Source organism: Mobula birostris, chromosome 26 (genome assembly GCF_030028105.1).
Source record: "Mobula birostris isolate sMobBir1 chromosome 26, sMobBir1.hap1, whole genome shotgun sequence".
Classification (NCBI taxonomy): Eukaryota; Metazoa; Chordata; class Chondrichthyes; order Myliobatiformes; family Myliobatidae; genus Mobula; species Mobula birostris.
In genome coordinates, this window is record NC_092395.1 from 14,754,444 (window position 1) to 14,778,679 (window position 24,236).

The following is a 24,236-nucleotide window of genomic DNA, read 5'->3' on the forward strand; positions in this document are numbered from 1 at the left end:
AATTTCATCTTTTAGCAGGATAACAACCAGAAGCATACTGCCAGAGCAAACATGGAGTGGCTTCAAAATAAAAAAAATTATGTCCGCTGTTCTCCAAGTAACCTGGCACAGCTTGAGCAATTTTGCAAAGAAGAATGGGCAAATCTTACGCCATCACGTCGTGCAAAGCCAAGAGACTTGTCCAAAAAGAGGTAGTTCAACTAAGTAGTGAGCAAAGGGGATGAATACTTTTGAATTGCTGACATTTCAGTTTTTGAATTTTTAGTTTCCTGAGCTTTACAATTTTCCATTTTTTGGGGCTGTACTGGGGAAAAAATAGGAGCATGTGATTCACAAGTAAAATTTCTCAGTTAAATTGATCAAAATCTCAGGTTGTAATATTCATTTATGTGAAGGATTGAGGGCTGAATACTTTTACAAGGCACTGTGTACACAAGTATTCTCAAGTATTACTTCAGAAATATTTCATCAGAAAGTAGTACTACTAATTGAGAAAAAGCTGTAACTGAACTTGGGGGAAAAATGCAAAATTTACAGGTGAAATTGATAAAATCAAAAATTTTTAATGTGAATTCAGACACAGGTATTGCATACTGTTGAGGCAGTGTGGCAACATGAATTTGAAAATATTACCTAATTTCATCTTGAATCATTTAGCAATTAAGATTTAGCAGGAAAAATGCATAACAATTAACAGTGATGGTCAAATACTGCAAACTATCCGCAGTCTATACAAAAATTACATATTTCCAAATCAGATACATTGCCATGAGGATTTCACCAAAAGCAAAACTGACAATAATTGTACTGCTTTCCCATATCAATCACTAGCATAAAATTAACATGCAGTGTCACTAGGGCCAACATTTCAAACTCTAGTGAGCAAGGATCATTCATTTTAAAGATTAAAAAGGCAGAAACCGCAAGCAACAAAAGTAACCATGTTATTTGGGCCTTTTCTTTCCTGGACAAATAGGCAGCAAAAAATATTGGCAATCTAAGTTCCACGAACAATGGCACTAAAAGTACAATAGTAACACGTTGTGCTATAAATACATTCACACAGAAAACTACGAATTGTAGCCTACAAAGCAAGAAAATAAAGTGTGTTGAAGACTAGAGATCATGCACGATCTTACCAGTAATACTAAAGAGGGAAAGTTGAAGAATATTTTTGAGGTCAATAATTGAGCTTTAGGAAATCACTGAAGTATACTCAGTATTTCAAATATTGAATTTGGAATGATTTCTCAAATGAAAACCAGAGTGAGTTGGTGAAGGTTTACAGGTGTGAGGAGGTCTGCAGTCCCAGTCCCATTTAAAGAGAACTAATAAGCCATTCATCCTAAATAGATGGCTTCAACAAAAGTTACTGGATTCAGACCAGCTCGTGGTGGAATCAGATTCCTTAAGCCCAAGATGGCAGCAACCTAGATTTTTCTGATGGAATTTGCACAATTGTCTCCCCTCAAATTACCTTCAAGGGCCTGAAAACACTGACCGACTGGTTTGATTGAACTGACGTATATGACTAACTATAAAATTGGTATGGAAGCATATTAGTTGCTGCCTCTGGGTAGATTCCCATCACCTATATCAGAACAAAGATTACTGCTTTGATTTAACTATTGTACTGCCTAACCATCAGTCAGTGGGTAATCCTATCCTGTTTCCATGATAACCATTGAAATATAAATGAGATAGACTGGAGTATTATCCAAATCACTAAAGGAAGCCAGACCCCTTGCCCATTTGCCACAACCATTGAATTTAGCAATATACTTTTGTAAACTATCACTCTTTGGGTATGCATCAATTAGAGGGAATAACATGACAACATTAGAGAAATTCACTAGCATCACACTACATACATTAGAAGCCAATCTGAAAATTTTAACATGCAGGATTAAAAACATGAGAATAGCAAGGCAGCATTCTTACTGTTGACCATGTGTGACAAGGGTATTTACAAATTCCAGCCAAAATAATTATGGTAATCTATAATTTATATAAAGTAGGACGATAAATATTAGATGACTGTTTAACAGAACAGAGTTTCCAATCTAATTGTTAAGAAAAAGCAAATCTTTACCAGGAACATTTTAGTCCAGTTTATACAGGTGAGATAGGCCTAGAGCTTTACATTGTTCCTTTAATTGACTGCTGGTGCCAGCGGCATTACACTGTAGTTAAAAGGCACCAGCAGTTAAATTGTTAAACAGTTTTTCCTGTAGATCCAAATGACCTAGGATCCAGGCATAGATCAAATATTTGAATCGTGTTGAAGGTGACATTCTTTATACTAACTTGAAAACCCGTCCACTTTGCAATCTTGCTTAAAGTTGTGTAGGTCTCTTCCTAAGAGGGGAGAAAGTGACCTTAACTAATTTTGATATCAATCAGAACAAAGAAAAATGAATAAGTAAATAGGAAGTATGACACAATATGTCAAAGAAATCAAGTTCCCATTAAATGTTTTCTGCATATGTTAACTCAATGGACTGTCACCCAAATTAATTCATGCAAATTACAAATAATTCCCAACACAGAAGTTTGAATTTTGTGTACAGCACCTAAATTTGCACCCAAAGTGATCCAATTATTTCAAAATCTTTCAATGAGCCACTATTCTAAAAAATATGGTACACCAACGAGCAGAATTAATAATGACCTTCCTATCAGCCACTATCACCTTTTAAATCATGCACCATTTCTTTGTTCCCAATATTCTGAAACTAGGCAATCTACGTTTTTCATCACTAATCTCCTTTCACTGTATAAAGTTTTACAGTTAGCTTTATTGTTTGCTGCAAATTCATTCTCATTTTTATTCTTGCTTATTCAATCATTTTGGCTATGCTAAATTCCAAACTGCTCCCAATCTTCAGGACTGATGATTCTTCAGGCAGTTATACATCTCCTCTTTGCACCTAACACTATGTCTAATATCGCTTACAACCCACAAATGAACCAATTTTCCTAATTTTGGTAGGAATTCCTATGTGCATTCTTTAAATATTATCCATTGCCTAATTATAGTCAATCCATTTAGCACAACTGCTCACTCCCCTTCCAAATCCATCATAACCAACTAAATGTGAACTCCATTGAAATCCTCATTACCATATCATGGTCACTTTTCTTTAAGAGAACACAAACACACAATTATTCCTTTCACATTACCGTATTAGGGATTTGGAGCTGCAGCTTGATGACCTACTGCTTATTAGGGAAAGTGAAGAGGTGATAGACAAGAGCTACAGGGAAGTAGTTATACCTAGGCTACAGGGGTCAGAAAACTGGGTGACTGTCAGGAGAGGGAAGGAAAATGCCTGGATAGTGGAGAGCACCCTTGTGGCTGTCCCCCTCAGCAACAAGTATCTCGTTTTGGATGCTGTTGAGGGGGATGACCTGACAGGCGAAGGCCACGGTGACCAGGTCTCTGGCACTGAGCCTGGCGCTGTTGTGCAGGAGAGAAGGAGGGAGAAGAGGAATGCGATAGTCATAGGGGATTCCATAGTCAGGGGAACAGACGGGGCATTCTGCAAGCCTGATAGAGATACCCGCATGGTGTGTTGCCTCCCAGGTGTCAGGGCACGGGATGTCTCGGATCGGGTCCTCTGAAGGGAGAGGGCGAGCAGCCAGCTGTCTTGGTACATGTTGGTACCAATGACATAGACAGGAAAAGGGAGGAGGTCCAGAAGAGAGATTTCTGGGAGTTAGGAAGGAAGCCAAGAAGCAGGACCTCCAGGGTAGTAATCTCAGGATTGCTACCTGTGCCACGTGCTAGCGAGGGCAAGAATAGTAGGATCAGGCAGATGAATGTGTGGCTGAGAGACTGGTGCAGGGGGCAGGGCTTCAGATTCTTGGATCATTGGGATCTCTTCTGTATGACCTGTTCAAAAAGGACAGGTTACACCTGAACCCGAAGGGGACCAATATCCTGGTGGCAAGGTTTAATAGAGCCATTAGGGAGGGTTTAAACTAATTTGGAGGGGAAAGGGAACTGGAATGACAGCGCAGAGGAGGGGGAAAACAGAAATAAATCTAAGATAGTGAGCAGTAAGATGTCAGGAAGGACAGGCAGGTGATGTGCAATAAAGTTGCACAGCAATCAAAGCCAAAAGTACCAAATACTGGACTTAAGGTGTTATACTTAAATGCACGCAGCATAAGGAATAAGGTGGATGATCTTGTCGTACAGCTACAGATTGGCAGGTGTGATATTGTGGCCATCACTGAGACGTGGCTAAAGGATGCATGTCTCTGGGAGCTGAACATCCAAGGATACATGGTGTATCGGAAGGATAGGCAGGTAGGCAGAGGGGGTGGTGTGGCTTTATTGGTAAGAAATATTAAATCATTAGAAAGAGGTGATATAGGATCGGAAGGTGCAGAATCTTTATGGGTTGACTTAAGAAATCGCAGGGGTAAGTGGACCCTGATGGCAGTTATATACAGGCCTCCTAACAGCTGCAATGATGTGGACTACAAATTACAACAGAAAATAGAAAAGGCCAGTCAGAAGGGCAGTGTTATGATAATTGTGGGGGATTTTAACACACCAGTGGATTGGGAAAATCAGGTCGGCACTGGATCTCGAGAGAGAGAATTTGTAGAATGTCTACGAGATGGCTTTTTAGAACAGCTTGTTGTTGAGCCCACAAGGAGATCGGCTGTACTGGATTGGGTATTGTGTAATGAACCAGAGGTGATTAGAGAGATTGAGGTGAAGGAATCCTTAGGAGGCAGTGATCATAACATGATTGAGTTCACTGTGAAATTTGAGAAAGAGAAGCCAAAATCCGATGTGTCGGTATTTCAGTGGAGTAAAGGAAATTACAGTGGCATAAGAGAGGAACTGGCCAAAGTTGACTGGAAAGGGACACTAGCGGGAAGGATGGCAGAGCAGCAGTGGCTGGAGTTTATGCGAGAAGTGAGGAAGGTGCAAGACAGATATATCCCAAAAAAGAAGGAATTTTCTAAAGAAAAAAGGATGCAACCGTGGCTGACAAGTCAAAGCCAAAGTTAAAGCAAAGGAGAAGGCATACAAGGAAGCAAAAATTAGTGGGAAGACAGAGGATTGGGAAGTTTTTAAAAGCTTAAAAAAGGAAACTAAGAAGGTCATTTAGAGGGAAACGATTAACTATGAAAGAAAACTAGCAAATAACATCAAAGAGGATACTAAAAGTTTTTTCAAGTATATAAAGAGTAAAAGACAGGTGAGAGTAGATATAGGACCGAAGAAAATGATGCTGGAGAAATTGCAATGGGAGATAAGGAGATGGAAGAGGAACTGAACGAGTATTTTGCATTAGTCTTCACTGAGGAAGACATCAGCAATATATCGGACACTCCAAGGGTGGCAGGGAAGAGAAGTGTGTGCAGTCACAATTACGACAGAGAAAGTACTCAGGAAGCTGAATAGTCTAAGAGTAGATAAATCTCCCAGATCAGATGGAATGCATCCTCATGTTCTGAAGGAAGTAGCTGTGGAGATTGCAGAGGCATTAGCAATGATCTTTCAAAAGTCAATAGATTCTGGCATGGTTCCGGAGGACTGGAAGATTGCAAATGTCACTCCACTTTTTAAGAAGGGGGCAAGGAAGAAAAAAGGAAATTATAGACCTGTTAGCTTGACATCGGTGGTTGGAAAGTTGTTGGAGTCGATTGTCAAGGATGAGGTTAGAGTACCTTGACGCATATGACAAGACACGCAGAACTCAGCATGGTTTCCTTAAAGGAAAATTCTGCCTGACAAACCTATTGCAATTTTTTGAGGAAATTACAAGTAGGCTAGACAAGAGAGATGCAGTAGATGTTGTGTATTTGGATTTTCAGAAGGCCTTTGACAAGGTGCCGCACAAGGCTGCTAAACAAGGTAAGAGCCCATGGAACTACGGGAAAGTTACATACGGGGATAAAGCGTTGGCTGATTGGCAGGAAACAGAGAGTGGGAATAAAGGGATCCCATTCTGGTTGGCCACCAGTCACCAGTGGTGTTCCACAGGGGTCCGTGTTGGGGCCGCTTATTTTACATTGTACATCAACGATTTGGATTATGGAATAGGTGGCTTTGTGGCTAAGTTTGCTGATGATACAAAGATAGGTGGAGGGGCTGGTAGTGCTGAGGAAACAGAGTCTGCAGATAGATTGGGAGAATGGGCAAAGAAGTGGCAAATGAAGAAGATACAAAGAAGTTGGAAAGTGTATGGTTATGCACTTTGGTAGAAGAAATAAACAGACAGACTATTATTTAAATGGGGAGAGAATTCAAAGTTCTGAGATGTAACGGGACTTGGGAGTCCTCGTGCAGGATACCCTTAAGGTTAACCTCCAGAATGAGTTGGTGGTGAAGGCGGCGAATGCAATCTTGGCATTCATTTCTAGGGGAATAGAGTATAGGAGCAGGGATGTGATGTGAGGCTGTATAAGGCACTGGTAAGACCTCACTTGGAGTACTATGTGCAGTTTTGGGCTCCTTATTTAAGAAAGGATGTGCTGATGTTGGAGAGCGTTCAGAGAAAATTCACTAGAATGATACCGGGAATGAGAGGGTTAACATATGAGGAACATTTGACCGCTCTTGGACTACCCGAAACTTAACATAAGGGCTAATACACACAAAATGCTGGAACTCAGCAGGTCAGGCATCATCTATGGAAATGAATTCCAAGTTAACATTTTGAGCTGAGACACTGAGAAGGAGCGGGGGTTGGGGGGAGATGCCAGATTAAGAAAGACGGGGAGAGGCGAAGGAGCGCTGGAAAGTGATAGATGAAGCCAGGAGGGTGGGAAAGGTCACGGGCTGGAGAAGGAGGAATCCAATAGGAGAGGAGAGTACACAATAGGAGAAAGTAAAGGAAGAGGAGTCACAGGGGAAAAGATGCCCCTTTGTGCCATTGTTGATTCACATACCAACACCTGAGTTGAAGCCTTTTCAGTTCAGAATAATGGAATAATCAAATTCATAGTATTCCTTACATTAGATAAAGCCAGGTTTGCCTCAATTATCGATGATCCCTCCCATCCATCCAACAATCTCTTTGACCCTCTACCATTAGGCAAGAGGTAACATAGCATTAGGACAAAGAATGTTAAGGTGGGAAATAGCATCTTCCCCCAGCGCACAAGACTACTGAACTCCCTGCCACCACCCATGTCTTATCCTATATGAAGCATAAATAGCATTATATTGTTTACTTTTTAAAACTTGTGTCATAAATGTACCTTATTATTTGTTAATTCATTTGTGGTATTATTACCATGTATGTTGTGTGACAGTAACTTGGGCAGGAGGAATGTTGTTTTGCTTGGTGGTATAAATGTGTATGACTGAATGACAATAAACTGAAACTGGTAGTCAAGAATATTATTGAAAATGACTGACACTGAAATTCTATACTATCAGGTGCCAATTTGTGGATGTAACAGATCAGATAGCTTAGATCACAGAGGAAGGACTCTTTTACTGCCTAACATTTAACTGAAGCACGATCACTACAACTTATTATTTGGTTATCACTTTGCTTTCTATGGGATGTTACTGTGCACAAATCAGTTGCTATCTTGTTTACATTGCACTAGTGTCCATACCTGGAAAGTAGCTCATTGACTGCAAATTTTAATTTAATCAGAACTAAAACTTTTTTTGGACATTTTGATCTTAGAAAGAAATACTATATCCTCCCAAAAATACACTGATATTGCTGTGTCATTTAAGAGAGATCGATCAACATGCGAGTTTAGTAAATCAGGATACGAGACTGGAACTTTTAAAACAGAAGATTTCAAATAAGGTATGAACTTAGTTGTTCAAATAAAGAAACACCAACCTTTCATGGAGGTGGTATCAAATCAGTTAGAGTTTCGCTGCCTGATATTTTGATCCTTGTGATTTGTGGCTGAATTGCTTTTCCTGTCGAAGAAATTAGGAATTAATTAACATTTGTCGACAATGACTAAATTTAAAATTGTATCTTAAATATGAAAGTTGGGTAAACTTACAAAGGTGCAGATCCTTGTTCATCATCTGTATTAGTATCCAATTCACATGCAAAAACAAAAAGAGAGGGCTTAGTAATAGTATGTTAAAATATTTAATGAATTTATTGCTATTTGCATATTCTGGGATTCAACTTTTTAAAAACCCTTTTTGTAGGTCAACTCTAATAAAGCTTGCTCCATAAGCAGTTATAATTCTTCGAGCCAGGAAGAAACCCCTTGATAATTAAGTGGGAGCCTTTCACAGCAATTTTCTGGCTTTGAGGTACAGAAATTAATTATTAATATTGTAAGATGGAACACATTGGCGTAAAAGTGCCAACAGTATTCAATCAAACTCCCACTTAAACTATTTTTGCAATCTGGTCATACAATGTGCAATTCTTGTTTTGCCAAGACTCCCCATATTTTGCAGAACACATTTTCCAATTGCAGTGAATGATGCATACCAGACCTCTGACACCAAGACTGCTTCATCTTTATCTCAAAATACAGTTCATGAAGTTTTCTTCAGACCTTAAAACATTTACTTGGTTGAGATTCGTTCCCTAAAATCATGAATTCATACTACTGTTTCATTGCAATTCTCAAACTTATGTTAAGCCTGAAAGCAGAAAAGCAGCAACTTCTTGTTTCTCAAATCAATACTAGGAGCTGCAGATTTAGCAGCCGTTTTGTACACAAGGCAAGCTGTTTAGCATTGTTTGCCTTAAATGAGATATACTTAGGCTCAAGGTTTTACAATATTCATTGACTTTTTTTTTGCTCAAAGTACAGATTAAATACAATAATTTAAAAGAAAATTCCAGATTAGATATTGCTGGGAAATTCTGTATATATCAAAATCCGTTTTAAACAGACATTGTACACACAGATGAGCCTTGAGGCTAGTCTCATTTGTCTTCTCCTTCTCAATACTGTAAATCAAAAACAAGCGCAACTGCCCAAACCTGATTCTTACATACTGTCTGGGATGTTCATCAAACATAATATTCTACTAACAATTTAACTGAAAGAAACTCTGTTTGGACAATGGATATGTCAATTTAGGGAAACTTATCTTATTGGTCAATCTTGACCAGGTACTTAAAGATAAGTCAGATGGAGATGGGAAGTAAGCTTGCTATTTACATAATATTTAGAGATATTAGGAATAACCAGGGAGAGAAATTAAATGGGTAGTTCTTCTATAGCATCAGCAGGTACAAAAACATCCATGTTACACCATTCTATAATAGAATCATTAAGACTTCCTGCCTACAGTGGAAACTGAAGAGGTAAAAATTATAACTGTCACACTTCCTACCTTCAATTTTTTTTAAATCTTTCAGCAATATTCTTTGTATAATTATGTTCTAATGGAGTTATTTATATCACATGAAATCAGTAGTACCACTGTTAATTCACTGCAGGAAAATAAACCAAATGACACTAAAAATAATGACAAATTCTAAAAATGAATTCAGATCTGCAATTACCATAAAATTCAGTTTCGACTTGTGTAAAGATTTACCAAGTTTACTGCATAGTAACTTGCTAAAAGATGGGAAATTCTGTAATCATACACTGATGATTTATTTAGTTTTGTATGTCGTGGAATTTAAATATAGCCTTGTGTCTAACACTGCAAGGACAGGTCTAATTTTAACTTCCTTATTAAGCACCTTACATTGTAAAACAATTGTTCAAAGCCAAGAGATTGTATTCATATGTTGGCTTTACAACATCACACTGAAATAACAGAAAAGAATCAGTTGAACTAGCAAGTTATTTGATTTACAGTAACTTAATGCTAAACACATGAATAGCACAACTGTGTAAAGAAGGCAGGAACCTCTACTTTAGGCAGCTCATCCAATGGAATATACCCTTTTAAGACCAGCATGCATGTTAATCCACTTACCGCAGGATATGAACCAGCAGCAAATGGGAAAGAAAACATTTTGCTTGAATTAAGTAAAGACGACCTTGAACTGCATGCTGGACACTAACCAGAAACCTTAAAGTTTCAATTCTCTACAAAATTCACTAACACCTAAATGACAATGAAACTAGTCACAATCTATAATCAGACAACCAGGTAATGAATCTGGTCTTTGTAGTAAGTACCATGAAGCTCAACAGTATCTACCAACCTACATAAACTAAGCTGTCAATGAGCCTAAGAAAAAAAATAATTGATCAGCATATTTCTGTAACTCTAGCACAAGCTGCTGAAATACAAAAGAAACTTATCTGTCATCTTATAAATGTCATAATGGCACAATGGAATTCATTTGTTGACCATCTCACAGCACAAAATTTAATCAAGCCCTCACTGATGATTTGAATTCCCTCTGGTGGTGTTATTACACAGGCAGGTTACAGAAAAGAGTCACACTCAGTTCTACTCCATTTTAAAGTATGGCGAGAATGGAACTTTAGTTACCACAAGCATTGTGTTTTACCTTAGCTGCCACCTTTTACATTTCCTGAACAAGACGGTAGAGGGATAAATTGGTAAGGGTGGGCTAAGACTTCATAAAAGTACCAGTTTGATAGGTTAGCACCAAGCTCCAGAACAAAGCCATCACTTTGCTTCAACTATGCTTGGTTTCCCAGGGGCCAGAGGATCTGGGAACTGACGTTGCAAGAATTCCCATATACAATAGCTAAATGACTTTTTTTTTTAAATATAAAAAAAAAATGATCCCACAACTGGAACTTCACCTAGTGTCCGTTCTGGTACCTCTTCTCTTTGTGATTTTTATAAATGACCTGGATGAGGAAGTGGAGGGATGGGTTAGTAAATTTGCTGATGACACAAAGGTAGGGGGTCTTGTGAATAGTGTGGAGGGCTGCCAGAGGTTACAGCAGGACATCGATAGGATGCAAAACTGGGCTGAGAAGTGGCAGATGGAGTTCAACCTAGATATGTGCGAGGTGGTTTACTTTGGTAGGTCAAATATGATGGCAGAATATAGCATTAATGGTAAGACTCTTGGCAGTGTGGAGGATCAGAGAGATCTTGGGATCTGAGTCCATAAGACACTCAAAGCTGCTGTATGCTTATGAAGGCATATGCTGCATTGGCCTTCATCAACCATGCGATGGAGTTCAAGAGCGGAGAGGTAATGTTGCAGCTATATAGAACCCTGGTCAGACCCCACTTGGAGTACTGTGCTCAGTTCTGGTCACGCCACTACAGGAAGGATGTAGAAACAAAAGGGTGCAGAGGAGATTTACAAGGATGTTGCCTGGATTGGGGAGCATGCATAATGAGAATAGGTTGAGTGAACTTGGCCTTTTCTCCTTACTGCGACAGATGATGAGAGGTGACCTGCTAGAGGTGTACAAGATGAGAGGCACTGATCGTGTGGATAGTCAGAGGCTTTTTCCCAAGGCTGAAATGGCTAACATGAGAGGGCAGAGCTTTAAGGTGCTTGAAGTAGGTAAAGGGGTGATGTCAGGGGTAAGTGTTTTTACGCAGAGAATGGTGAGTGTGTGCAATGGGCTGCTGGGTTGTGGAGGTGGAGGACCTTTTTAGAGACTCCTGGATAGGTACATGGAACTTAGAAAAATAGAGGGCTATGGGTACCCCGAGGTAATTTCAAAAGGAAGTACATGTTCGGCACAGCATGACGGGCTAAAAGGCCTGTATTGTGCTGTAGGTTTTCTATGTTTCGAAGTACTCCCAGTATTATCTATGCCATTCTCAATAATCAGAGCTCTCCCCTATCCCTGGCTTTGTCATTCTAGATATTCTCAGGATAAGGACCTTGTCTCACCCTCAAACTCTACCCTCTTCTAGCTGTAGTTTTAACCAACAGCTTATTAAGACCATAAGATATAGAAGTGGGCCATTCGGTCCATTGAGTCTACACCACCATTCAATCATGGGTTGATCCAATTCTTCCAGTCATCCCCGCTCCCCTGCCTTCACCCCATACCCTTTGATGCCCTGGCTAATCAACCTATCTATCTCTGCCTTAAATATACCCAATGACTTGGCCTCCGCAGCAGTTCGTGGCAACAAATTCCACAGATTTACCACCCTCTGACTAAAGTAATTTATCAACATCTCAGTTCTAAATGGACGCCCTTCAATCCTGAAGTTGTGCCCTCTTGTCCGAGAATCCCCTACCATGGGAAATAACTATGCCACATCTAATCTGTTCAGGCCTTTTAACATTTGGAATGTTTCTATGAGATCTACCCCCCCCCCCCCCCCCCTATCATTCTCCTCAACTCCAGGGAATACAGCCCAAGAGCTGCCAGGCATTCCTCATACGGTAACCCTTTCTTTTTTGGAATCATTTTTGTGAATCTTCTCTGAACCCTCTCCAAAGTCCTTTCTAAAATAAGGAGCCCAAAACTGCAACAATACTCCAAGTGTGGTCTCACAAGTGCCTTATAGAGCCTCAGCATCACATCCCTACTCTTATATTCTATACCTCTAGAAATGAATGCCAACATTGCATTCACCTTCTTCACAACCGACTCAACCTGGAGGTTAACCTTTATGGCATCTTGCACAAAGACTCCCAAGTCCCTCTGCATCTCAAATTCTCTCCCCATCTAAATAATAGTCTGCCCATTTATTTCTTCCAAAGTGCATGACCATACACTTTCCAACGTTGTATTTCATTTGCCACTTGTTTGCCCATTCCCCTAAACTATCCAAGTCTCTCTGCAGGCTCTGTTTCCCCAACACTACGTCCTCCTCCACCTATCATTGAATCATCGGCAAACTTAGCCACAAATCCATTAATATCGTAGTCTAAACCATTGACATACATCGCAAAAAGCAGCGTCCCAACACCGACCCCTGTGGAACTCCACTAGTAACCACCAGCCAGCCTAAATAGGATCCCTTTATTTTCATTGTTTTCAGTCGACCAGCCAATGCTCCACCCACACTATTAACTTCCCTGTAACTCCATGGGCTCTCATATCTTGCTCAGCAGCCTCATGCGCGGCATCTTGTCAAAGGCCTTCTGAAAATCCAAGTACACCACATCTACTGCATCTCCTTTGTCTACTCTGCTCGTAATTTCCTCAAAGAATTGCAGTCGGTTCGTGAGGCAAGATTTTCCTTTCAGGAAACCATACTGGCTTTGGCCTATCTTGTCATGTGCCTCCATGTACTCAGTAATCTCATCCCTAACAATTGATTCCAACAACTTCCCAACCACTAACGTCAGGCTAACAGGTCTATATTTTCCTTTCTGCTGCCTCCCACCCTTCTTAAATAGCAGAATAACTTTTGCAATTTTCTAGTCATCCGGTATAATGCCAAAATCTATCAATTCTTGAAAGATCATTGTTAATGCCTCCACAATCTCTCCAGCTACCTCCTTCAGAACCTGAGGGTACATTCCATCAGGTCCAGATTTATCCACCCTCAGACCATTAAGCTTCCTGTGCACCTGCTCAGTCATAATTTTCACTGCACAAACTTCATTTTCCTGACATTCTTGAATGTTTGGTATACTACAGACATCTTCCACTGTGAAGACTGATACAAATTACACATTCAGTTCCACTGCCATCTCTGCATCTCTCATTACAATATCTGTAGTGTCATTTTGTTTGGTTCTATATCTACCCTCAACTCTCTTTTACCCTTTATTTACTTTAAAAAAAAGCTTTTAGTATTGTCTTTGACATTAGTTGCCACCTTCCTTTCATAATTAATCTTTTCCTTCCTAATGACCTTAGTTTCCTTCTGCAAATTTTTAAAAGCTTCCCAATCTTCTATCTTCCCACTAGCTCTGGCTTCCTTGTATGCCTTCTCTTTTGCTTTTACTTTGGCTCTGACTTCACTTGTCAGTGGAGATATCATTATTATTGACATCATAGCTTCTCCATTTGGCCAGCAACAGGATTTTCACCTTTCCTAGATACCAAATCATTTCAAACACTGGGATCATTACATCCAGAAGTAATAGAAAATACTCCTTTGTCACAACTGCCAGCCAATGCAATTGCTTAATGAAAAACATGACTGATTCAAAGTTTGACAGCAGCACAAGACTACACTTCTCTCCCTTTCATTCAAACTATCTGGTTTCGTCTCTGCCAGATTTTGACAAAAAACTGTAAATACTAAAAAAATTGGCAAAGCTGAGCCATCAGATGATCTAAAAGCAAGATAAAGCTAACATAAGGAAAATAATTCCTAGAAGAAGGAAGCAAATAACATTGCTTTGTCAACCTGGCACTATTTACTCTCATAGAAGACGGTACAAGTCCATCTTAACCTAAACTCCATGATAAATACAGAGATTAAAGAAGTGTTGGTGAATGTTAGTGTTCTTGCTTTGTGAATTAGATCTCAGGAGCAAATTCACAAATTGAAGTCTCAAATAAAAAGTTTAAAAGCACAACTTATCCAGCACAATTTGTTAAAATGAATACTTTGCAAATATTACTATTTAAAAAGTTAATACTCAAATCAGCTTCTCTTTCAGATTATTTCCTGGTTTTTAGATGTACTGGTTGACAGAGTTTTTTTAAAACCCAAGTCAGTGACACTGCTCAAACACATCAATAAAAACATATCCTTTGAATGTTCACAGGGTTAAAATAGATCCAAGAAAACATTGTAATTATTCCAGTATTTAACTGTAAGCTGTTCCGAGCTTTTACTGGTTACACCCAAAAGCTCAAAATACTGGTAAGATTTACGGATTATGCAAGATGGCCATTTTACAGCTCCAGTAACACTCTGATCTCAAAAACAGAAGTCCCTTAAAATAATCCCCCTCAACATTTAAGATCTTTCTTAAAACAAGCCTCTTCAACAACGTCTATTCAAACACTCAAAATAAAAATTGTATGCTCAAAAAACTCAGGTGAGGCAACACCTGCAGAGACAAAATAGTTAAGTTACAATGCAACAACCTTTTATCAGAAACATATCAACTCAAATTGCCAAACAGCAACTTCCTCCAGAGTTCACTAAATTACTACTTTTTTACTACTTTATTAAAATATACTTTTACTCCTAATCTATGCGTAATCGGAGACCATAATTTACATTTTGATAATGTTTTTGGGTGGACTGAGCAATCCGGCGCTTTTGCTGTCACATAGGGAATTCAGCATGCTTGAGAACAAGATTGAGAATGGTATGTGCGGCCTAATGGCGGAGCACAAACCCATCAACTCCAATTCTCCACTAACTCACTGATTAAAGCGTCAAGCAAGATTGAAATTAATGACCACGAGAGTGGAGGGTGAGCAGGTGTTCAACGTTGCCTGCCTGTGTTTGGCGAATCTCCTTTTCACTAGCTGCCAGAGAAAGGCACCATTGTCTTGAGTATTGGACAAGGCTTGATCAGCACAGCTTGTGGATTGGACTCATATTTAGAAGACACTGCAGTTCATGTTATTTTTTCCCCCCGATTTCTGGTTTCTTTCCTATTGTAATTTTTTGTGCGATTTTGATCAGTGCAGACTGGCTCTGCGGCCTGCAGTCTACAAATGACACAATGTTAAATTGAACTGAACATTCCGTGACTGTTTCAAGGATTCTAAAGTTTGATGTTTAATATTATGTGTTATTTGCACGTTTTGTTCTGTTTTTGTACATCAGGGGGTTTGCTTGGAACAGGTTCCACTGTGTTTCTTTGTTTTGTGGCTGTCTACAGGCAAACAAATCTCAGGGTTGTACACTACATACATACTTTGAATATAAATGTACTTTGAATTTTTAACATCTAAATTGTTTCTTGGTGAAAGATCACTATTCTAATTTTTCTTTTGAAAGACGCGCTGTTTTACTGTTCATTTAAATATAAAAATATTTTGACAAATTCTCCCAATCAACCTCCAGAATTCCCTGGGAGCTGATGTGCAGGAAATTCCTGACTTTCTGGTTGGGGGGAAAATTACAACTAATCATTTGCTAATTAATTAATTCATGCCCCCCACCCACAATAAAAATTCAGCTGCAGAATCTCTAAGTTTGACTGACTTTTATCTGAAGTGGATTTTGCTTTGTTTTAAATTTGACCACTAAAACTACCTCAAATAGACCCATTTTAATCTTTCCCCCCTTACACCATCACAAGATAATCCATGACAACTGACACAGAGAAACTAAGGGAAATACAATTTGACAGAGGTAGATGAGAAAAAAATTGACACAAAAGCTAAAACAATGAAAATAACCATACAAAATTGTATGCATGAGAACTAAACTACCTTATCAATATGGTTGCCATTATGATGGATCTATCTGATTTTTTTCTTAACACAATTATACATATAATCTTTCATCTTAAGATACATTCATCTTAAACACAAAATTAAGCAAGTTATTCAAATGCATAAACTCAGAAATGAAGCTTTAAAATAGATTTTGCAGTTTTGTTGGTTGAAATATCATTGATGCATTCAACATATTCACATTGCACTGGATACTCCACAATAACATTCAGTCAGATGTATCATTATGAAAGAATAAGGCAAGAAAATGTCTAGGAAGTCCAGTTTCCAAGAATGAATTTAGTCATGATTCCCTGAAATGGCTCGTTATGAAACATTCTTGAATCAGCGATAAGTCTACATTACAATGTACAAATATATATTAAAGTTATAACTTACCATCTGAAATTTCATCAGGCTTTCTCCTTTTCTCATAAATGAAGATAATTGCAACAAGCACAATCACCTCGGCAACAATACCCAAGAAGGGCCAGACAGCAGCATAACGGCTACGAACTCGAAGGTGAATTGTCTCAACTCTTCCACCAATTTCATTAGTTGCATTGCAGAAATAGTCTCCTTGGTCTATCTCAATATCCAGAGAAGAGATGCGCAACTCAGTCTTATTTCCCATGCTCTTGATATGAAACTTCTCTGTTCCATTGACAATTTGCTAAATTTGAAATATTAAAATGTTCACGTAAATAACAATAAAACTTTCTGGGTTTCTGCAATTCTACTGGAGTGTGTAGTGGAGAGTGTATAGACTGGCTGCATTATGGCCAGGTGTGGAAACACTAAGCCTTTGAACTGAAGATCCTACAAAAAGTAGTGAATTTACCCAGTACATCACAACCACTGAGCATTATCTACAAGAAACTATCATAAGAAAGCAGCATTCATTATCAAGAGGTCCTCACCACCCAGGCTATGCTCTAGTCCTGCTGCTGCCATCAGGTGGAAGATATAAAAGCCTCAGAACTCACATCACCAGGTTCAAGAACAGTTACTACCCCACAGCCATCAGGCTCTTAAAGGGTTAGCTACACTCACTTGCCATCCATTGAGATGTTCCCAGAACCAATGATCTCACTGCAAGGACTCCATCTTGCTATTTATTGTTTATTTTCACTTATACTTTGTCTTCTGCACTATAGTTGATCTTTCATTGATTGTTATAGTTACTATTTACAGATTTGCTGAGATGCCTGCCCAAAAATGAATCTTAAGGTTGTGTATGGTGACGTATATGTACTTTGATAATAAAAATTACTTTGAACTTTAAAGGGACTTCAAGTATATCAGACTACTCTTGGGTAGGATGTTTAAACAAAAACGTTGCTTTTGACCATTTCCAGATTCACAGTATGTAATAAAGTGGCGTGGTATACTCATAAAACTAGTTGTAACATTAGACTTGGTTTATAAAATTTCACCAAAAAATAAACCAAACCAGTAATGCAACCTCCACCCTTCAAGTCTCTGCGACAGTTGTACGTCAATCAGCGACTAGACTCAACACAATAACTTTAAACATTGAACAACTAACAAGAAGCTTAATTTGCCCATGGCAGTAAGAGGAAAAAAGTATTTTAACCTTTAAAAAAATCAAGTTAACTAAGTGGTTTCTCATTTATAATAATTAGTCGGTTATTTTATGTTGCTATTTACCTCAGTACCACCTTTGGTCTTCCGGGACCATGACCAGTTCTCAACTGGTGGAAACCCGCTGCTCTTACATGCTAACACTCCACTCTCTCCTTCAGTTCTGTGTTCAGATGTCTTCTCTGCATTCACACCAGGGGCAGCTGATTAAAAAATAAGTCACAGATTTTCAACCACTCCTAAACTTTTCCTCAACATGCATGTTCAGAGATCACAAATATAGATCAAGAGTCACACAGCATGGAAACAGATGTTTTGACCCAACTCATCCATGCCAAATATGTTAGCCAACAAGCTAGTTCCAGCTGCCCATTTGGTCCACAGCCCTCTAAACATCTCCTATTCATGTACTTATCTAAAGTATTTTTAAATGTTGCTAAGGTGCCTGCCTCAATCACTATTTCTGGTAACTCATCACAAATACTCACCATTGTTTGTGTGAAGAAGCTGGTCCAGATGTCCCTCTTAAATCTCTTACCACTAATCTTAAGTTTGTGGCCTCTTGTTTTTAAGCACCCTTCCCTGGGAAAAGTCTATGTGCTTTTACCGAATCCACTTCTCAAGAACTTGTACATCTCTATCAAGTCACCCCGCATAATCTCACATTCCAGGGAGTAAGGTCCCATTCTACACAATTCTTCTTTGTAACTCAGAGCCTAAGTCAGGTAACAGCTTGGTAAATCTGTTCTGTACTTTCTAGATCAGATGAATGCCACAGTAGTACAATGGTCAGTGTGATGCTATTACAGCTTGGGGTGGAGTTCGAAGTTCAAAGTTCAATTCCATACCCAGCAAGCAGTTTGTACGTCCTCCCTATGAGTGTGTGTTTCCTCTGGATGATCTAATTTCTTCCCACAGTCCAAAGGTGTACCAGTTAGTAGGTTAACTGATCATTGTAAATTCTCCAGTGATCAGGCTAGGGTTAAATAGGTGGGCTGCCGGGTGGTGTAGCTTGTCAGGCTGGAAGGGCCTGTTCCGCACTGTATCTCCAAAATAAGTAACTACACAATACTCAAAAATGATAGTGTTGGATTCCAGTACTATTTATAAAATACTACAAGTCAAATTACCTGCTCTTTAACTTCTGAACTTAGACTAGGCTCTACACAAAGCACACACCTTCATGTCATCTCATAGCTATCTTTACCAAGTAGCTTTGCATATTTTTTCATGGTCTCAATCAAAATTGTGATATGGTTCTGTCTCACAAGATAAATAAGTGAGGCATTCTTGAGAAACCACTAACTTCAGATTCTACAAAAATCATCTAAGCTGTTGCTACAAACGGTCTTTGGTTAGTTAGAAGACTCACATTTATACTCACTTTTCTCCAGAAGCTAATCTGGCTCCAACTGTAAAGATAACTCCTTAATCTACTTCAGTACTACAAAGGCCAAACATTTGTGATCAGTGTGCTATTAAGGCAGTTAGCAACCTAAGCAGATACCTGTTATGGACACTTGCTGAAAGGCAACGGCCTAATGTAAAATATAAACACTTCAAGTTCACTAAATACTTGTACCAGCTTCAATATGCCAGGGGTTTACAATCTCCTGAAAATAACTTGCATTGTTTTCTATTTTTACAGTAAATGCATGTCATCAGGACAAATCCAAGTGTTTTCAAAAGGCTTGCATTTATAGTGTACAATGCACAAGACATTCCCAAGTGGTTTAGAATTAATAAGGCAATTCAGAAGTGAATGTAGGAAATGTGCAGCCAACGTGCACAAAGCAATCGATCTCCCACAAAAAAATAGAAATCCAGCTAATGTACATTCATGGTGGTGGTTGAGGAAAAATTTTTAACTCAGATACTGAAAATAACTCAGCAACAGTGACTCCACTTCAAACATACTTTATAAATACAAGTCTTTAAGGCAGAGATTGATAGACTCTTGATTAGTCAGGGCATGAGGGAATACGGAGAGAAGACAGGACACTGGAGCTGAAGTGGATCAGCCATGTTATGATGTGGGACATTTGTGCACATTGATCTGAAGCCTAATCAGATTCTACCTGACATTCTGGACAAATCCTACCCCTTCTGCCTTTTTCCCTTATGGGTAGCAGTGTAATAATTACCAAAAAATCAGTTTCATGGAAGTTGAATGAGGAACAAACTCTGACCGGGAAGATGGAGATAATCTTCACCAGCATACCCTAATGCAGTACTATGGGATATTTCCAACCTTCTGAGAGAACACACTGCTGTATACTGCTCAGCAAATTTGTACATTCCACTCATCAAACCAAATGATTAAAATCAAGCTCAGAGTGCTTATAATTAAGCCACAGGCAAGCAATTAACTTACTTCACTGCAGTCAGTGTTCCCTTCCTCTTATTACTCACACTTACCCTTTCAGACAAATTGTCACATTCAATAGGCAAAAAGTAAAATCATCAACACTACTTGTTTTCCAAAGATATTTCCTTTTACTTCCATTTCCATTGTTAACACAATATGCTTCAACAAATGGAAACGCTTTAGCCTGGTCAGCTTGCACAAAAAAAAACTTTTTGAATGCCATACCTTTCACAAGAATGGTACCGTTGACAGCAGGAGTCGTGAAATAATGGCAAGAGTACTCTCCCGAATTTTTTACATCATCAGCCTCTAGTCTGAAGAAATAAGCAGAACAAATGAATTCATTGCAACCGAAGCACAAACCAAACCAGCATACATGAAAAACAGTGAAGGCATTTTTTTAAAAAAAAAAGCACTTACATAATTTGCTGGTACATTCTTAACACTAGTCATGAACACTAGACAAATGCCAAATTCTGGCTGCATAGCAACAAGTCTAAAAAACATGTGACTATCTCCTTGAAGTAGTTTAATGCCAAAAGCAGGGGGAAAAAACATGTTCTATTGGCAACAGCTCAAATGAATTCATCCTAATTCCATTTCTAGGGGTCACTTTACTAACAATAGAACCACTTGCCTGGGATCGAGCAATGCAACTATAATCAGTGGTGGTGGGAGCGTAGTCACGTAATAAAGAGTTTTATTTTCACTGCAACAAATATAAATAGTTCTTTAATATTGGGGGTGGGGGAGGGGAATGGTGAAGTTTAGGATCACACAGAACCCTATTTCAACATTTGAAAACTAGAGACAGTGGTTTGCAGTTGGCACTGCAACAGATATAGCTTTCTGCTTGACCCCAGATGTAGGAAAAAATTGAGAGAGTGTTTTTTTTTAAATGTTAACAGACACCATGACTTAATAGAGATTCAAAGTTGATTCAGCTGTTGTGCATAGAGCAGGGTGTTTAAATGATATTTCCGCTTAACAGGTCTTGCAATGTAAACACCATGATTTAAGCACATTGGTAGCTTTTTGCTATTTCGGCAGGACTTGTTTTCCAGTGTCACAAAATTAGCAGCTCTATCATAGCTAGTAATACCTTGCTCTGCCTCGCTAATCCAACAATATTTATGTTAGCAAAAGCACGTCCACCACCAGCTCCACATTTCAAATCCTCCAGAAAGATAATCCCACAGCAAAACTAACATGGAATTGGTCTTACAAATAATTAGCTCAATTCTCAATGAAAAAACAATAGTTCCATTATTGCCTCTGGAAACAACAAAACAGGAAGGGGATGGAATTCAGAGGGAAGAGAGGACACTGCTGAATCTACAATATATGAAGATCAGAAAAATGCTCAAGTTGGAACAGAGCAGGAGAGAAAACCTAGCCATGGAACAGGTTTTGCCCTTCCGCTAACAGTACATAATTTATGGTCATCAGAAAGCAACACCAGTAGAAAAAAATTTTTTAAAGTAAATTTATAAGCATACTTCATAAATTACTGAGGGGAAAAAACTAGGTACAGATTCACCCCAAGCTACAATAGGATTCTGCTCCCAAAAATGGTTTATAAATCCAGTTTGCAAGTTGGAAATGCAAAGATCTGGCAATATTGTTATTAAAAACCATCGACCATCCAAGGAACACCGAGGTAAACTAAGAAATTTAGTTGTTTCTCTGCAATACGCAATGATACTGTGGTGAACTGATTTCTAGAAGATTCCCTTAGGCTGCAAAAGCCATCAAATCCATCACAACAATCTCCCAAATGCTTGTACAGCTGCACTCAAGTCAGGTGCTTGAGAAGGACATCTCAGTGAACAGACTTAATGTGCACATGCATCCCACATGGGAATTGTGTGCACAGGTGTTTGTGTTAATTAAGTTATTAACTTCCTCAATGTTTTGCAGTCTAACTACTAAAACTCCATGGTTTATGCTAAATTCTAACTGCAGTCTTTATGAAACTGTTCTTAATAAGATAAATTTTAACTCAATATAGTATGCATTTTGGAAATAGTTCTACAAACATTTGTCTTTTTAGAGACTAGATTATGGATTTCAGTAGTAAAAATCATCTATATTAATAACACTCTTGTACACACTCTACTGATCTCATTATATCACTGAGATACTAAAGGTTAATTTGGATACATACTCTCTTCTTATGAAAAATCGTTTCCCTAATTAGCCCAAAATAGTTTGTAACCTTTGGTTGAAAGCATTAAATCAAGAAATGAACATACAGATAAGTCAAAATGCTTGGAGAGAAGTTACCCAATTAATTCTTATTAGTGATATCTATACTTCCCTTTCTATTCTCCCTTAAGATTTTTTGGAAGGTTGACTAACTTTGTCACATAGCAGGTAGGAGCATAAATAAGTGGTATTGTAAGAGGAACAAAGCATTATAGTATCATGAACATGTTTAAGGAACTACTACACCCACCTCTGGAAGGACAAGACAAAAAAACTTTTGCTCTAAATCATGAAATCAGTTCCAGCAGTTATATGAAACATACTTGTATTCCATCAATGTTGAGTCCTCTGTATCTTTAGTTGCTGGGATTTCCACATCATCCTTTTTCCATACACGGCCCTCTATAGAAGAAGGGGGATTTGTCAGGTTGCAGCTAAGAATGGCTCCCTTCACGTTTTCTTTGGATTCCAAGACTTCAGGATTTCTGACAATTATAGGATCTACAAGCAAAAAGGAACAGGCATGAAAATTGCAACAAAGCAGGTTATACTCCTTTTAAATGAAAGCAGTCATCAAACACTCAGCTCATCTATCAAGCAATCATGAAGAAACATTGCAGCATAGATGCTGAATTACCAAAAGGTTCAGTGCCATTTACTTTTTCTGCACCCACCCTCACACTAATCCACCACTATTTAGCCACTAACAACCAGCAAAGTCAAGCACAGCATGGCATTGTCTAAAACAAGGGGAATAAAGGAGGCTTCAACATTCAAAGTTGATCATGTAGAAAATGGCAGCCATTACATAAATCAATACAGGTGTCAATCTTAGAATCAAATGCATTGCTCTATCAGAAATTGCTGGGTATCCAATTCCAGTCTATAAAGCTAGAAAGATTTCAGGTGCCATCTTCTGGTTATAAAGGTAAAACTAAAGACCTGTAACAGAGTGTGAGATTGCACCATTACAAAAAGATAATCCACATCTTATGTTGTATTGCCTTAATGATTAAAGATTTTGCCTAACATTTTGCTTGCATTCACACCACCAAAAGTGCTGCACTTACTAATTCTCCAGTGGCTTTCTAGATTTCAATATTACATCAGATTCATTTAACCACTAATTTTCAAAACTCAGAATTCTTTAGAACAAATGATGTATTGATGTATTCAAAATACAACAAAATTTAGGAAAGCAATCTCACAACTTTGCAACAAGCCACAGGAAAAAGATAGGATAGCTACCAGGGATGAAAAAGGCTAAAATAACATTGGTCGTACCAGGGGCTTTTCCTGGAGGGATGACACAGAGGGCAGCAAAATATATACCAGGCACTTGCACTAAGCTACTGGTAAACATCTCCAACTGCGTTTGGCGGCAACCACTCACATTCAATGACAATTACTGTTGCCTGAGACCGTATCCACTTGATCTTTGGGATCTTTTTTAAATCATTGCGGTAGGGATCATTACTGGCTCTGCATTCATATGTGCCTGTGTCTTCGATAGTTAGATTCATGATGCTGATTGTGCTCTTGGCATCAAGGTTATAGGTGAAGTTGATGTTGACTCGATGTTGTCGTGCACCATCATACAGCTGTGACATGATTTCAGAGTCATTGCCCTCTACAGTCCACCACTGAATTTCAGGGGTGGGTTTTCCAATTACCTCACAGTGCAATTCTATACTGTCTTCAATTAGCTTCACTTCAGATAGTGGTGACTTTATAAAGCCAGCTGCAATAAGAAGTCGTTTGCAACAAAAGAGAAAACTTAAATATAAGCTTATAAACAGAGAAAGCATTGAAAAGAAATTCTTATACTCTGACGTGAACAAATCCAACCCCATAGCTC

General features: G+C 38.6%; 1 protein-coding gene across 1 annotated transcript; it reads right to left on the reverse strand.

Annotated features, from left to right (window-relative positions):
• Positions 1-543: 543 nt before the first annotated feature.
• Positions 544-24,236, reverse strand: bsg (basigin). The gene is made up of 8 exons (XM_072244383.1): positions 23,772-24,236; positions 22,702-22,879; positions 20,396-20,484; positions 17,869-18,005; positions 16,597-16,870; positions 8,008-8,032; positions 7,836-7,918; positions 544-2,358 (listed from the first exon to the last, which is right to left on the reverse strand). Exons 1-7 carry the CDS (start codon positions 24,229-24,231, stop codon positions 7,858-7,860), a joined length of 1,224 nt encoding a protein of 407 aa, XP_072100484.1. The 5' UTR covers positions 24,232-24,236; the 3' UTR covers positions 544-2,358; positions 7,836-7,857.